This window comes from Lissotriton helveticus, chromosome 12, assembly GCF_964261635.1.
Source record: "Lissotriton helveticus chromosome 12, aLisHel1.1, whole genome shotgun sequence".
NCBI lineage: Eukaryota > Metazoa > Chordata > Amphibia > Caudata > Salamandridae > Lissotriton > Lissotriton helveticus.
In genome coordinates, this window is record NC_136073.1 from 566,061,409 (window position 1) to 566,075,817 (window position 14,409).

The window sequence follows — 14,409 nt, forward strand, 5'->3', positions numbered from 1 at the left end:
AATATGAATTGCATTTTCTCTGTGTAACTAATTGAACATATGGCACCACTCTGCCCTTCTTTAATCATTCTGGTCTGATTCAATTTTTCCTTGGTGTCTGCAGTTTCTGGACTGATTATTTCAAGCCCTGCACTTTATTGTTGACTAATGTTCCTCTCCCTGGGCATTCAGATGTTTTGGTTTGATTTTCTGTTGCTCTGGGTATGTCATTTATGTAGTCTAATTTCTCCTCCCTTTAGATGTGTGATCACTCTGGCCTTCCTTGCACTAGGTGTTTGACCTGCTTTAGCTTTAGGTATGTGGTTCCATCTAATGCACCTTTTTCTGTAAATTTGTGATTTTCTGTCATGATTTCCTCTTGCTTCTTTATAATCACATTAGTTGCAGCTCGCAGTTGCTAATTTCTTCACCTAATCTAATCTCCCTTCTTCCTTGCAGGATCAAGAAGCTCTGAGACTCTTAAGCGGGGCTCAGAGCAATAACCAAGATGTGAAGTCTGACTCTCTGAAGAAGCTCGCCGGCCTATCCTCTGACATCACATTCGCTCAAGAGTTCATCAGCAGGGATGGACTTCGAATCCTATTCCAGATTGTGGAAGAAGGAAATGAGTATGCCTTTTGTGCTTCAGTCTTTCACTGTCATCCCTTAAACGCTCCTTTTTTTAAATTTATTTTTAATCTCCAGTTACCCTTTCAAGCAATGAGCCCCATAAAGACTCAAAAGTATTTTTAGGGCATTTGACAATGTACATATGTTATACCATTTTCTAAAGCGCACAGCTGCCCCAGCAAAGGGGCGTGCCAGCGCTGACAGCAGAAAACTGCAAAGCTACCAGAAGGAAAGCCTAGGGCGGAGAAAAGAGGTACGTTTTGATTGCCTTATGAAATAACAAATAATTATCCATGCAACGAATATGCAAAGGTAGCGCGTTCCCGAGTTTGGGTGCCAAAGTACAAAATGAACGTCTGCCTGCGCACGCCCTCCTCATCCGCGGAACAACTGCCTTAAACTCCACATGTTTGGCCACAGGCAGCCGGTGTAGCCGACGGATGGCCTTCATCGTAGAGCACATTCTAGGCAAGCCAAGAAGAGTTCTCGCCGCAGCGTTTTGAACCCTCTCCATTCGCTGAATTTCAGGCTTATTAGTCCCCAAATAAAGTGAACTAGCGTAATCTAATCGCAACAGGATGGAGGCCTACATAATAACCTGCCTAATGGATAGGTCGAAAAACCCCAGCAGCGGTTTAAGCCCACGCAATATGCCAAATCAGGTCCCTGCCACTTTTCTGGTTTGAGTCTGAAAGGTAAGGGCAGAGTCCACCCAGACACCTAGATTTTTTACCACCTGTTTAGGGGCGGGTGCACATCCCAGGGTGGTCGGCCACCAGCGTTCACTCCACAGCTCAGGATCTCTCCCTACCAGCAAGACCTCCGACTTGCTGGCATTGAGCTGGAAACAGTTGGCAGTCATCCACTCAGTGAACGCCTCAAGATCGCTCCGAAACTTACAAGCGTCCCGTGCATAGTCATCCGTGAGAGCAACTACCAACTGAGTATCATCTGCGTATGATACCACGGAGAGCCCTCTGCTCTTAGCCACTGCTGCCAAAGGTAAAACAATAAGATTGAAAAGTGTAGGGCTCAAAGCTGAGCCCTGTGGCACCACATGTTTGGTAGTATGGAACATCGAAGCACAAGGGGGAGCTGTTACCTGGAAGGTCCCCTCAGCAAGAAAAGAGACAAACCATTCCAGGGCAGAATCTACAATGCCAATTCCTCCAACCACTGTAACAGGATCTTGTGAGAAACCGTGTCAAACATGGCACTGACATCTAATAAAATCAGTGCCGAAGGGTGGCCCTCATCTAGAGTCCTCCTTAGGTGTTCGGTCACAGCTAGGAGAGCAGTCTCAGTACTGTGGCCAGAACGCAAACCATTCTGGGTGGGGTCAATTATGTTATTATCCTTCAGAAATCTAGATAAAATGGTTTTAATATAGACCTCAGAAATCTTGGAGACCCAAGGCAGAAGAGAGATGGGACAGACGTTTTCTGGCTTCGCTGTCAAGGTTGTTTTTTTTTAACATAACAATGGGATCACTCTGGCTTGCTTCCAAGTCCTGGGGACAACTGCTGTGGATAAGGACAGATTAATCAGCTGGCCCACAGGCGAAAGGAGCACAGGCAGTGATTTTACTAATTGCTCCGACTTACTGGGGTCAGCCGGAGAGACGGACTTGACCTGGCTACAGAGCACATACAACTCATCCTGAGAAATCGGCGGGGAAGCAGCCAAAATGCGCGTCGGAAGAGATTTGGACCTGAAGTCAGGACACGTAGTAGCTTGCAGGAAGGTCTTATAGATATTTTCCACCTTCTAAACAAAGAAGGATGCGAGAACCTCACATTGCTCATTCGACAAGATCACAGGTGCTGTAGGGACTGCCGTTGATTTAAGATATTTGAGTACCGAAAAAATACTTTTGGAGGGGTTACTACTGTTCCTAATCTCAGCCGCAAAGTATGCTGCCCGTTCGGCCTGAATAGCCCTATGTTACATCTTAATGGCTGCCTGATAATGCCCTTTCAAAATCTGATCGTAGTCCCGTCTGCAGGCTTGCTTCAGCTTTTTACACGCTTTACGTAGAGTGATCAGCTTGTCATAGAACCAAGGTATGGTTCTGTTGGTACGTCTTTTAGACCACTTTGCGGGAATGAGATAATCCGGAGAATGGAGAATTCAGTCAGATAGTGCCCTATTGGCCGCTTCTGGGTCATCTGTCATAATAAAAGTAGTTGTAGAAAGGAGGCCGTGAAATTGATTGATGTTAAATTTGTGCCACGGGTGCCTAAATGAGAGCTTCTGGGACGTCCTCCGGATGGGTTCAACCCCTGAGAGGGTCATAGATATTAAAAAATGATCTGACCAGCACACCGGAGTAGAGGTGTGAACAATGAGGAAGGAAAGGTTGAAAAAACTGGATCCAACAAATGACCTGCCGAGTGGGTGGGACCATGGACCAGTTGAAGCAATTGACATGCCACCAGGTCAGCTAAGAAATTTCCCATTTCCGCGTCATCTGAGCTATCAAGATGTAAATTCAGTCCCTATAATGCAAAAATTGGCAAGGAGTCGACAAGTGCAACCCAAAATTCCTTAGATGGTCCTGGCGGGCGATATATCAGTAGCCCAGACATGGTATAGCTAGTGCTAAATGCAATCCCGAAGCGCGCACACTCACAGCCAGCAACAAACTCTTAAACAAAGGTGCAAGAGTAACTAGATTTAAAAACAACTGCAATACCACCCCCTCTACATTTTCTATTCAGAGTTACCATTCTGAAACCCTGGGGGAGCGCCAAACCTGGCACAGTCGCCATGTCTGCTGACAACCAAGTCTCTGTTAAAAAGAGAGCATCAGGAGTTTCATCCTGTAGCAAATCATAAACATCCGAAGAGTGCTTAACTAAAGAACGACAGTTAAGGCTTAAGAGTTTAACATTAGACCCAGACCTAGAGGGGGGACATGGGAGTGCAAGGGTCGCCCAGGAATCAAAACTGCAGTTTAGACAACAGAACAGGCCCTCAGGAAGGTTGCCAAGAAGGTGACTACACAGGTTTAGTTCTTTTTTTAATGGCCAAAAGGTCGCTGGAGGAATAAATAATCTTATCTCTAATAGAACCAGCAGCATGTCTGGCGGCGGCCAGGCACGGACGGGCGCAGCCGTGCTTGCCTTAGGCACGCCCGCTGGGCGCCTGACATGGCATTGGTTTCAGTAGTGACCTCCCCCAGTTCCATGTATAACCTGTGCCATGTTCCTTCCTTTCTTTCTGCTCTTTGGCTTCTTCCTGAGATTTGCACATCACTGCTTTGACTTAATGGCTCTCAAAGTCTGTTGTTTGGCAATAACTGCGGTCCCTCACAATATACACAATAGTCTCCAGTTCCTTATCCTTCGGCTATCGGTGCTTAACATGTCTAATGGTTTAAATTCTTGTATCCCAGTGAATCAAGTCTATGGTACGTAAAAGTACTTTAGCCTCAATCAATTCCCTTTATTTACACTTGCTAGCATCCATTGGTTACTGGTTGCTCCAGTATAAGGTTCATATGAGCATACTCGATGCCCTCGTTCCACCAGATGAAGGACACACTGAATTAATCACATGACCAGTTCCATACTCTACATTGGTATCATCTCAGCCCGTCCACTTTCACATATTTCACAGTTGGTGGAAGGAAAATCAACCAACCAACCCTTGTGTTTTTCTGACATTCAGTTTCCTTAAGCTGGTTGTGATTTCTATTGAGATTCTCTCAAAGAAGGAATAATGTGTTGAGTACAGCATTTAGAATCTGATTACATGTCTTAAAATGAAGTAAATATATATAGCATGCAGATGATCACCATTTCTGCAAAGTTGCATGAATAGCCTGTGATCAACGAGCAGGAGATCCGAAACGCCTAAGGCATGAATGCAATCTAGATGCAAATACCAGTTTTACTTAATAATAAATAATAAAGAATGCAGCCGAATTCACCTGTTGCAGAGTGCATCTTCGTCTTTGGACAAATCTTGCAGTAAACTATTCGGGCTGTCCAGGCTGGGTAGACTGCACCACCACGGAAATGAAGTGGTGGGCCACAAAAGTGTAGAACCATCTGACTCTGCCAGCGGAACAACGGATAAGTGGAGAAAATGAAAATTAACCCGTAATTTTGCATCTGGAGGACTGAGAACAATACAACAAATAATATGTTACGGTGCAGAACCCACTGAAAGGTAAGAATTGAATGAAGGATACCACAAGTCCCAGCATGCATTAACATTCAAACTCACTTAAGGGGCCCATCGGACGGCAATAAAAGTAATTAGCATGCAGACGAGTTGTTTCTTTCACTATTTCTGAGAAGTTGCATGGATAGCCTGTGATTAAGGAGCCGGTGCTCTGAAACGCGTAAATCATGAAAGCAATCTGGAAGTAAATGCCGGTTTTACTTTAGAATAAAGAATTCAGCAGGATTCAACTGTTGCAGAGTGTTTCTTCATCTGTGGACATATATATATATATATATATATATATATATATATATATATATATATATATATATATATATCAAAACACACGGTAACCCTGTTGAGTGGCACACGAGGAGCAAAGCAGGTTTCCAGCCTGTATTCCCCAGGTATGGACGCAGTTTCTGTGGCAAGTAAAATGATGCAGCTTTTCAAATGCCTGACGCGTTTCGATTTACATGTTTTTCAAAGGCGTGTCTTAAAAGACGTGCTGTGTACCGCACTCGCCCTCAATGTCAATTTCAATAGATGACACGCCCCCGATGGGGCTGCTCTCAATGAGACAATGTCCAATGCATGATGGGGGCTGTGGTGCCATTTTATTAAACACCAATAATGTGCACAATGACTGCAATTATGAAGCTCTACCTTGGGCCCCAGCCACGTAACCAGTCCTTAATCCTGGCATTACTCCTCCGCATCCAGGGTGATGCATTCAACCCCACGGCCTCACTTGAATCCGGAGTGGTGCTCACTCGGCGGCCGGGCCGCCGCCATTAAATTCCAAAACACACGGTAACCCTGTTGAGTGGCACACGAAGAGCAAAGCAGGTTACCAGCCTGTATTCCCCAGGTATGGACGCAGTTTCTGTGGCAAGTAAAATGATGCAGCTTTTCAAATGCCTGACGCGTTTCGATTTACATCTTTTTCAAAGGCGTGTCTGAAAAGACGTGCTGTGTACCGCACTCGCCCCCAATGTCAATTTCAATAGATGACACGCCCCCGATGGGGCTGCTCTCAATGAGACAATGTCCAATGTATGATGGGGGCTGTAGTGACATTTTATTAAACACCAATAATGTGCACAATGACTGCAATTATGAAGCCCTACCTTGGGCCCCAGCCACGTAACCAGTCCTTAATCCTGGCATTACTCCTCCGCATCCAGGGTGATGCATTCAACCCCACGGCCTCACTTGAATCCGGAGTGGTGCTCACTCGGCGGCCGGGCCACCGCCATTAAATTCCAAAACACACGGTAACCCTGTTGAGTGGCACACGAGGAGCAAAGCAGGTTACCAGCCTGTATTCCCCAGGTATGGACGCAGTTTCTGTGGCAAGTAAAATGATGCAGCTTTTCAAATGCCTGACGCGCTTCGATTTACATCTTTTTCAAAGGCGTGTCTGAAAAGACGTGCTGTGTACCGCACTCGCCCCCAATGTCAATTTCAATAGATGACACGCCCCCGATGGGGCTGCTCTCAATGAGACAATGTCCACTGCATGATGGGGGCTGTAGTGCCATTTTATTAAACACCAATAATGTGCACAATGACTGCAATTATGAAGCCCTACCTTGGGCCCCAGCCACGTAACCAGTCCTTAATCCTGGCATTACTCCTCCGCATCCAGGGTGATGCATTCAACCCCACGGCCTCACTTGAATCCGGAGTGGTGCTCACTCGACGGCTGGGCCGCCGCCATTAAATTCCAAAACACACGGTAACCCTGTTGAGTGGCACACGAGGAGCAAAGCAGGTTACCAGCCTCTATTCCCCAGGTATGGACGCAGTTTCTGTGGCAAGTAAAATGATGCAGCTTTTCAAATGCCTGACGCGTTTCGATTTACATCTTTTTCAAAGGCGTGTCTGAAAGACGTGCTGTGTACCGCACTCGCCCCCAATATCAATTTCAATAGATGACACGCCCCCTGCGTCCATACCTGGGGAATACAGGCTGGTAACCTGCTTTGCTCCTCGTGTGCCACTCAACAGGGTTACCGTGTGTTTTGGAATATATATATATATATATATATATATATATATATATATATATATATATATATATATATATATATATATATATATATATTATATGTTCAGCTTGGGGAGGATCGAAGGGAATGGCTGCCCGTGTGAGATGACAGGCGAGACTGGCAATGAGATGCAGCGTTAATTCTAATGCGGGAACTGTGAGAAGCATTGATTAATCCATCAAGGGAAGATGCATTATGGGACATTTAGGCCTATTTATAAATCTTCTACATCGTTAATGCTAATGCAGTGGATTCACGCATAGGTCCATAAGAACTAAATAGTAACTGTTGCTGTCTGTCTATGGGTTGCAGCCCACTTCACTACATTTGGATATTCAAATAGAACATATACTGTGCTTGTTGTATAATGATGTAATTGCACAGAAGGCGCCACACCGAAACGCGCCTGCCGAAATAAATCATATTAATGACCCTGAGAGTTGTTGTGGAAGAGAGGCGGGTTTTATCCCAGTCTACGGAAGCAACCGCCTTGTGTTTGGCAGCTTTGATGGAATTGTGGAAACAAGTCTAATTTGGCATGCCAGAACCGACGCTGCCACAGCCCATCAACTATGGAGGTCGTGGATTATACAAGTCTAAGGTGCCCAGCCATATAAGGGATACGTGCGGTGACTTTGCATGTAAAAAGTAACGGCAGGCGAAGGACACAAGCACAGTAGTTCAGCTTGGGGAGGTTTGAAGGGAATTGCTGCCCGTGTGAGGTGACAAGGCGAGACTGGCAATGAGATGTGGCCATAATTCCAATGCAGGAACTGTGAGAAGCATTGAATGATCCATCGAGGAAAGATGCATTATGAGGCATTGATGCCCATTTATAAACCATCTACATCATTATTGCTAACGCAGTAGTTTCACACTTGGGGCCATAGGAACTAAGTAGTAACTGTTGCCGTCCGCCTTTTGGTTACAGCCCTACCAATAGGAACTACATTTGGAAATTTAAATGGAAAATACACTGTGCTTGATGTATAATGATTTTATTGCAGAGAAGGCACCACGCCGAAATGCGTCTGCAGAAATACATCATTTTAATGAATTGTAATGGATTGTTTTTGAGTTGGGGAAGAGAGGCAGGTTTCACCCCTTGTGTACTGAAGCACCTGGTGTGTGTTTGGCAGCCTTGCTGAAATTGTGGAAAATATAGATATAGATATAGATATAGATATATAGATATAGATATTATTATTTTTTCTCTCAGGACACTGACCAAGCTTGAATTATGGTCAATTATACCTTAGGGTGGTTTATTTCTCAGTTGAAGAAATTGCATTTTCGAGTTTGGGAATTCAACAGTAGCAATAAGTTGCAGACCTTGACAATTCAGTCAGATATGTATGGTTTGCTCGTTGAGCGAATGCCTGTTCATCTTAAAATGGATATTTCAATTGCACAAAATCATTTACAAACAAATATTGTTAGACTACACAATGTCGTGAGGAGGTGCATGTAGTCATTAAACAGCATAGGTGAGAGCGGAAATCTGTGGTGCTTGCCACTTGGACTGCTACCCTTTGTTAAATGTGTTTACCCAGTTGTATCTTGTGTATCTTTGGGGTAAGTATTGACGATGCCTATCTTCATAGTGTATGCTCAGTCTCTAGATGATTTTCTAGTTCATGCAGCAGAATGGAATGTCCTTGTGGTTATATACAGCTGACTACTGCAGGAGTATCTAGATGAATTTCAAGGCTGCATCTTGGCCAGGCAACTGGTCTTCCTTAAAACTCACCAGAGTAGTTCATCTCCCAAACCTGAAGCCCCTTGACAATTACTAAGAATTGTAACTTTTTAACAATGTAGCTGGATTTTTCGGGTGATATCCCTTTTGCCATTTTGCAATTGTAGGGTATGTCAGATAAAGGGTTTTAGTTAACTAGTTTTTTGTTTCTTCATTGGGTTACTATAAGAGTATCATAACTTGAATTATTTTGTGTCGGCTTGTGATTGCTTCCTTGGCCAACCAGTTGCTGATGACTGGGGTTTGTGTTAGGGCAATGTTTATATGTACTTTCAAACAGCTTGCTGAGCAGGTGCTGATTAGGATGGCAGAGTTTTTATATTGCGAATGGTTTTGGGCAGATCCTTAGGTGACAGTGCTGTGAACTCGGTAAAGCAATTAAATGAAAGACACCAAGTGTAAGTAGTTTATACATATGAGGCAGTGACTAACTTGTTTGTATATTGGCTCCTATTTTGTCAATTTTGGTCTGAATGAACCTTACAATGTTGTTGATTATAGTGTCTAATAGTAGTTTTCTGTATTTTGGGTCATATGTTGCTTGGCTTAATTACATTGGGGTTTATACTTAATTTTGCAGGCTGTAAATATATTGTGTTGTGTAACTGCTTTCTAGTAGCATTCTATGTGAATAAGGCACAATAGTTTGTCTTTGAGGTTCTTAGATCTCCCCATTAGTTTTCGGAAGTCTTCTATTTCCTTTTCAGTATGGGTAGCTCTTTTTTAAACCAGTGTTCATTAGTGTGCGTGACTGATTTTCATTGACAGCCATATAGCTTGTCTGTCTGCCATTGGTGGATACAAATGGACAATACTTAATATGGTAATCCCTCTGTCCAGGAAAATGTAATTGAAATCTTGGAAAAATGTGTTTTTGATTTTGTTCAATAGACATAATGAAAGTGAGACTGGAGGTTCTGAGATTCTGGCGTTTAAATAGTGTTGAGCTGTGAACTATGGAATAAATTAAAGTAACAGGTCTAGTGAGTTTATCAATGTGTGAGGCTATTTGTGTGCTTGAGGAAGTGCAGAGCGTGTCCAAGTTTCGCATCAGCTATTGTGCCTTGTTGCCATTCTGAGAATTGCACCACAGGTTGAAGTCCCCTAGAGTTAGCATCTTGTGCATAGGATTTGTAGGTAAATTGCCAATAAAGTACATGGTTTAGAAACAATGTATTGTATACAGAACATCAGTAAGTACACCACAGTGGAAACAAGTATGATAGTGGCTGGTCAAACCTTATGGTACGACTGACTCTGACATTTTGGCGGCAAGCCCCCCATCACACCACCAGAATTGATGGGGTGGGACCCAGTGGAGGACTGCCCTTCTTGCCCCCGTACACAATAGTCATTGATTAATTGTGGATTATAAGCCCCAATGTGCAATCTCGGGCAGTTGGCACCACATGACTGGAACTTCTTCACTAATGTGTTTTTATATGTTCAACCTCCAATGATATACTGCTTCTTGGAAGTGTGCAGAGTATTTGGCAAAATACTAAAGCTAAATTATGGCTGTGTGTTAGAAAGTGGATTATTAGTAGTGGTAGCTATGCATCTACCGCTGACAATAAGGCCACTAACTCAGTCTAGGGCTCAGAATAGGTCTCAGACAATTATGCCCATGCTCAACCCTTAGTAGCTTGGCTGTGAGCAGTCAGGCTTAACTTTAGAGATAGATATGCAAAGCATTTAAAAACACCAATTCAGTAAATAATTAAGACACAACACACAATAAAAATCCCACACCAATTTATAGAAATAGGAAATATATTTATCTTTAAAATGATACCTAAACGAAAAGACTCCAATGTAGGGAACCAAAGATGTGAATTTGTAAAGAATAAACACTTTCTAGCATGTAGTCACCTATGGAGTTTTTCCCCAAAGTTGCTCCAAACTACTGGTACTTCTTCCTGAAGTTTCTCTTGAGGGTCCAAAGGGGCCAAGGCACAATCCAATGCTCTGGAAGCTCCAAGATGGTCCTTGAAAGTTTGGGACCACAATTCTCACAATGCACCTGGACACTGGATACACTCCAGGCAGGGGACTCGTGGTGGAGTTGATGCAGGTGAGCTCTCTTAACCTGTAGCTTGCACAGAGTCCACTCTTTAATCATTTTGAAGTAAGGTACATCCAGAGGGCTGTAGTTCCAGAAAATGCAGCAGGCACAGTCAGTCAGAAAGCAGGGCCTGGTGGTGCAAATCAAGTTTCCAGCTTGGCAAACCTTCTTCTTAGTTTCAAGCAGCAGATCAAGCAGGATGACACTTCTATTGAATGAGGTGCAGGGGAATACCCCAGAGCATGGTCACTTTCTCCAATGTGTGGCATAGTCTTCTCCCAGAAAGCACTATTCCTCCAAGATCCAACATGTCTGAAATCTCAGCAGAGCAGCAAGAGATAGTTAAACCAACCTCCAGTGTGGCTCAGTTCCATTGCTCTCCTTCCCTGGCATCTGCAAATTCCTCCCTTAAGCCTGCTATCTGACATAGGGGGTGGGGGCAGATGGACTGGCTGTCTGCTGCCTGTCCTCTTCACCCTTTGAAGCTGATGCTTTACAACCCCTCCTCCCTGCTCTGGCATCCCTGTGGAGCAGAGCTCATTATAACAGATAGCCCCTCTTCAGGGTGAGCCACTTATCACTTCATCAAAGCAGCCTTGCTAATCCTGTTAACTCTGACCAATCAGAGGCGACCTCAGGCAGGCTGAATTGTGGCCTACAAATAAGAAAGGCTTATAACTTGTTTTCCTCTACACTTCAGGATAAATTCAACAATAGCATATTGTTGGATTTATCAATGTAATTCTCCTAGGACCTTGACCTTGAATTATATTTTTCTTTGGTTCCTATCAATATTTCTGCATTTATAAACTACTAGCTGTACCCGGCCAAGCGTTGCTGTGGCTCAGTCTGGTTAAATGGAAGAGAAAGAAAAGAGTAAGCGCACGTTTCTAATATGTTTAATTTCACAATGCTTGTGGGTATACAATATGTTTTTGTGACTATTGTCTGTATGCGACCCTTGTAGTTATTGCGCAGCAAGCAAATCGATAGGGTCTGTTCGGCCTTTCGATTAATAACATACTCGTATTGTACACCCTCGTATTCGAATCCAACGTTGTGTATATATAAACACGCGCTAATGTTGCAAAGTGAACCAACTCCTCCCCCCTCCCTCCACCCACTTCCCGGTCTGCCATCCTGACACCAACTGTCCATCCTAATATATGTAGACTATTGTCTCTATGCGTCCTTTCTTAATGTTGCAAAGTGAACCAACTCCTCCCTCCACCCACTTCCCGGTCTGCCATCCTGACACCAACTATCCATCCTAATATATGTAGACTATTGTCTCTATGCGTCCCTTGTAGTTGTTGCGCAGCAACCAAATCGATAGGGTCTGTTCGGCCTTTCGATTAAAAACACGCGCGTATTCGAATCCAACGTGTATATATAAACACGCACTAATGTTGCAAAGTGAACCAACTCCTCCCCCCTCCCTCCACCCACTTCCCAGTCTGCCATCCTGACACCTACTGTCCATCCTAATGTATACAGACTATTGTCTCTATGCGTCCCTTGTAGTTGTTGTGCAGCAACCAAATCGATAGGGTATGTTCGGCATTTCGTTTAAAAACATGCGCTTATTGGACACGCGCGTATTCAAATACAACGTTGTGTATATATAAACACGCGCTTAATCGAATCCAACGTTTGGTCAAAATTTCAAAGCAATCGGTGAAGAACTTTCGGAGATTTAAGATTTTGAACAAACGAACTGACATTTTTATGTGTCTGTTTGTGCTTTCGATTACTAACACACGCGTATTTGACACGCACGTATTGGAATCCAACGTTGTGTATATAAAAACACGCGCGTATTCGAATCCAACGTTGTGTCAAAATTTCAAAGCAAAACGGATATTTAAGATTTTTAACAAACGAACATTGACATTTTTATGTGTCTGTTCGTGCTTTCGATTAAAAACGCGCGTATTCGACACGCGCGTATTGGAATCCAACGTTGTGTCAAAATTTCCAAGCAATCAGTGAAGAACTTTCGGAGATTTGCGATTTTGAACAAACGAATATTTAAATTTTTATTTATATAGATTGCAATGTTATCCTATAGGGCTAGGCATCTACAATGGAGAAACTGCGGTGTGCAATTTCTCCAGCATCAGGACATATAAAACATTTTTGTAGGCTCTCCTTATAGTTACACAACCCCCACCCCTGAAACACCTTTGGGGAGACTTTAGTGGTCCTGAATATGCAAAAATAGTGTAGACCTTCACTTCAGAATGCGCCTAGCACCAAAGTCGATTTGGGAAAGCACTTTACTACAACAAGGAAAGTGAAATGTGCAATTTCTCTATTCCCAGGGCATGTAAAACTTCTTTCGTTGTTATATTCCTGGGTTAGGCTCATGTAGCGAAGCAGTTTATTTCTTACATTGTCCTCACAATAACATTCCAGCAAGAACTTTTGCACATATTTGTATGTAAAACAATGTTGGATTAGTATCTCGGAAACTACTTTGTTTACACATCCAGCTTTGCACAACATTTTCACGATGCCTCGAACATCATGCACTATGCTTCTTTACTCACACATGTCGTCCTATCTTCATCTACGAGGCGACACAGCTATCTCCATATGCATAACATCGCTAATCTACATGTACATCGCAAGGCTGCTTTCTATTATAAATATTGAGCATCCCAATAGATTATTAAAGGAGGTACTTCAGCTGACACCGAGGGTCTCTGCTTGCTGAGACTTCACCACGCAGCGGTCTGATATGAGGGGTGTCTAGTTCGTGACCAAGAAGGGGTACTTCATTCTCTCCCAACCGGTGACGGGGGTGGATCGTCCCTTGGGGTGGGGGGGTGGGGGGGATTCTTGGCTTCACACCTACACACACACTAGGTACACTCCGCGTAGGACTCTGCATAGTAGGAGTACATCAGAATACTGCCTTTTTATATGCCTGCATATATACACTGTTTTAGCACCATGGTAAAACTATATCTACTATTAACACTTTTGGTGCTTTTAATCACTTTAATCTGCATCTGTCTACTGATTATCACAGCACATGTATTCTACACAAGAATAACTTTGATTCAATAAATACATTGAAAATGTCCCACTGTGTATTCTCCATATATTTCTCTGAAAATAAGTAAGCACGATTGACTGAGCGAAAGGTTCTGAACTGTTTCCATGATCCCTAAGGGGTCAGGGTTGTCGTTTTCAGTGGTTGTCAGAAACCATTCGCTCTCTGATAAGGTTAGGGGGGCTTATGGTGGCACTGTAGGATAGCTGGTCTATATACCAACATATCCTGTGGTGGTGTCCGGAATCAGTTTAGGCATCAAGCCCTTAGTTTATGTTTTCCAACAAACACACAGATCCTATGGATTAGTAGGAACAACACAACATTATAAGGGTCCTCCCTTATTGGCATATTAGGGACCCCCCCCACCCATGGCACACCTAGGGGAGACCCTAGGGAAGACCCTGGGGGGTACCTAATATGCCAAAAGATTGTAGTTCATCAATTTTTAACTGCCCGTACCACCAAGGTCGAGTTTGGCACAATTTACATTTAAGAGCAGTCCTGCAACACAGGACTGCATTTAAAATTATCTTAGGCTCTCAGCAGTGCACACATGAAAGTGCAGAAAGGGCTGCTGGCCTATAAACAGCCATGCCGTATTATATACTAGGGACTTAAAGGTAGTTTCAATCCCCCTGCCCTATTATGTACTATGGACTTATAGGGTAGGTCGTGCCAAGTACCC

The 14,409-nt window shown here is 43.6% G+C and overlaps 1 protein-coding gene across 4 annotated transcripts in view; it reads left to right on the forward strand.

Annotated features, from left to right (window-relative positions):
• The window catches only part of ELMO3 (engulfment and cell motility 3), a 300,338-nt gene that overhangs the window by 103,186 nt on the left and 182,743 nt on the right, over positions 1 to 14,409 (forward strand). For all 4 annotated transcript variants that reach the window (XM_078668416.1, XM_078668415.1, XM_078668418.1 and 1 more), the window contains one exon: positions 439 to 608. In XM_078668416.1, the coding sequence (XP_078524542.1) occupies positions 439 to 608 (170 nt within the window). The remainder of the gene's footprint in view (positions 1 to 438; positions 609 to 14,409) is intronic.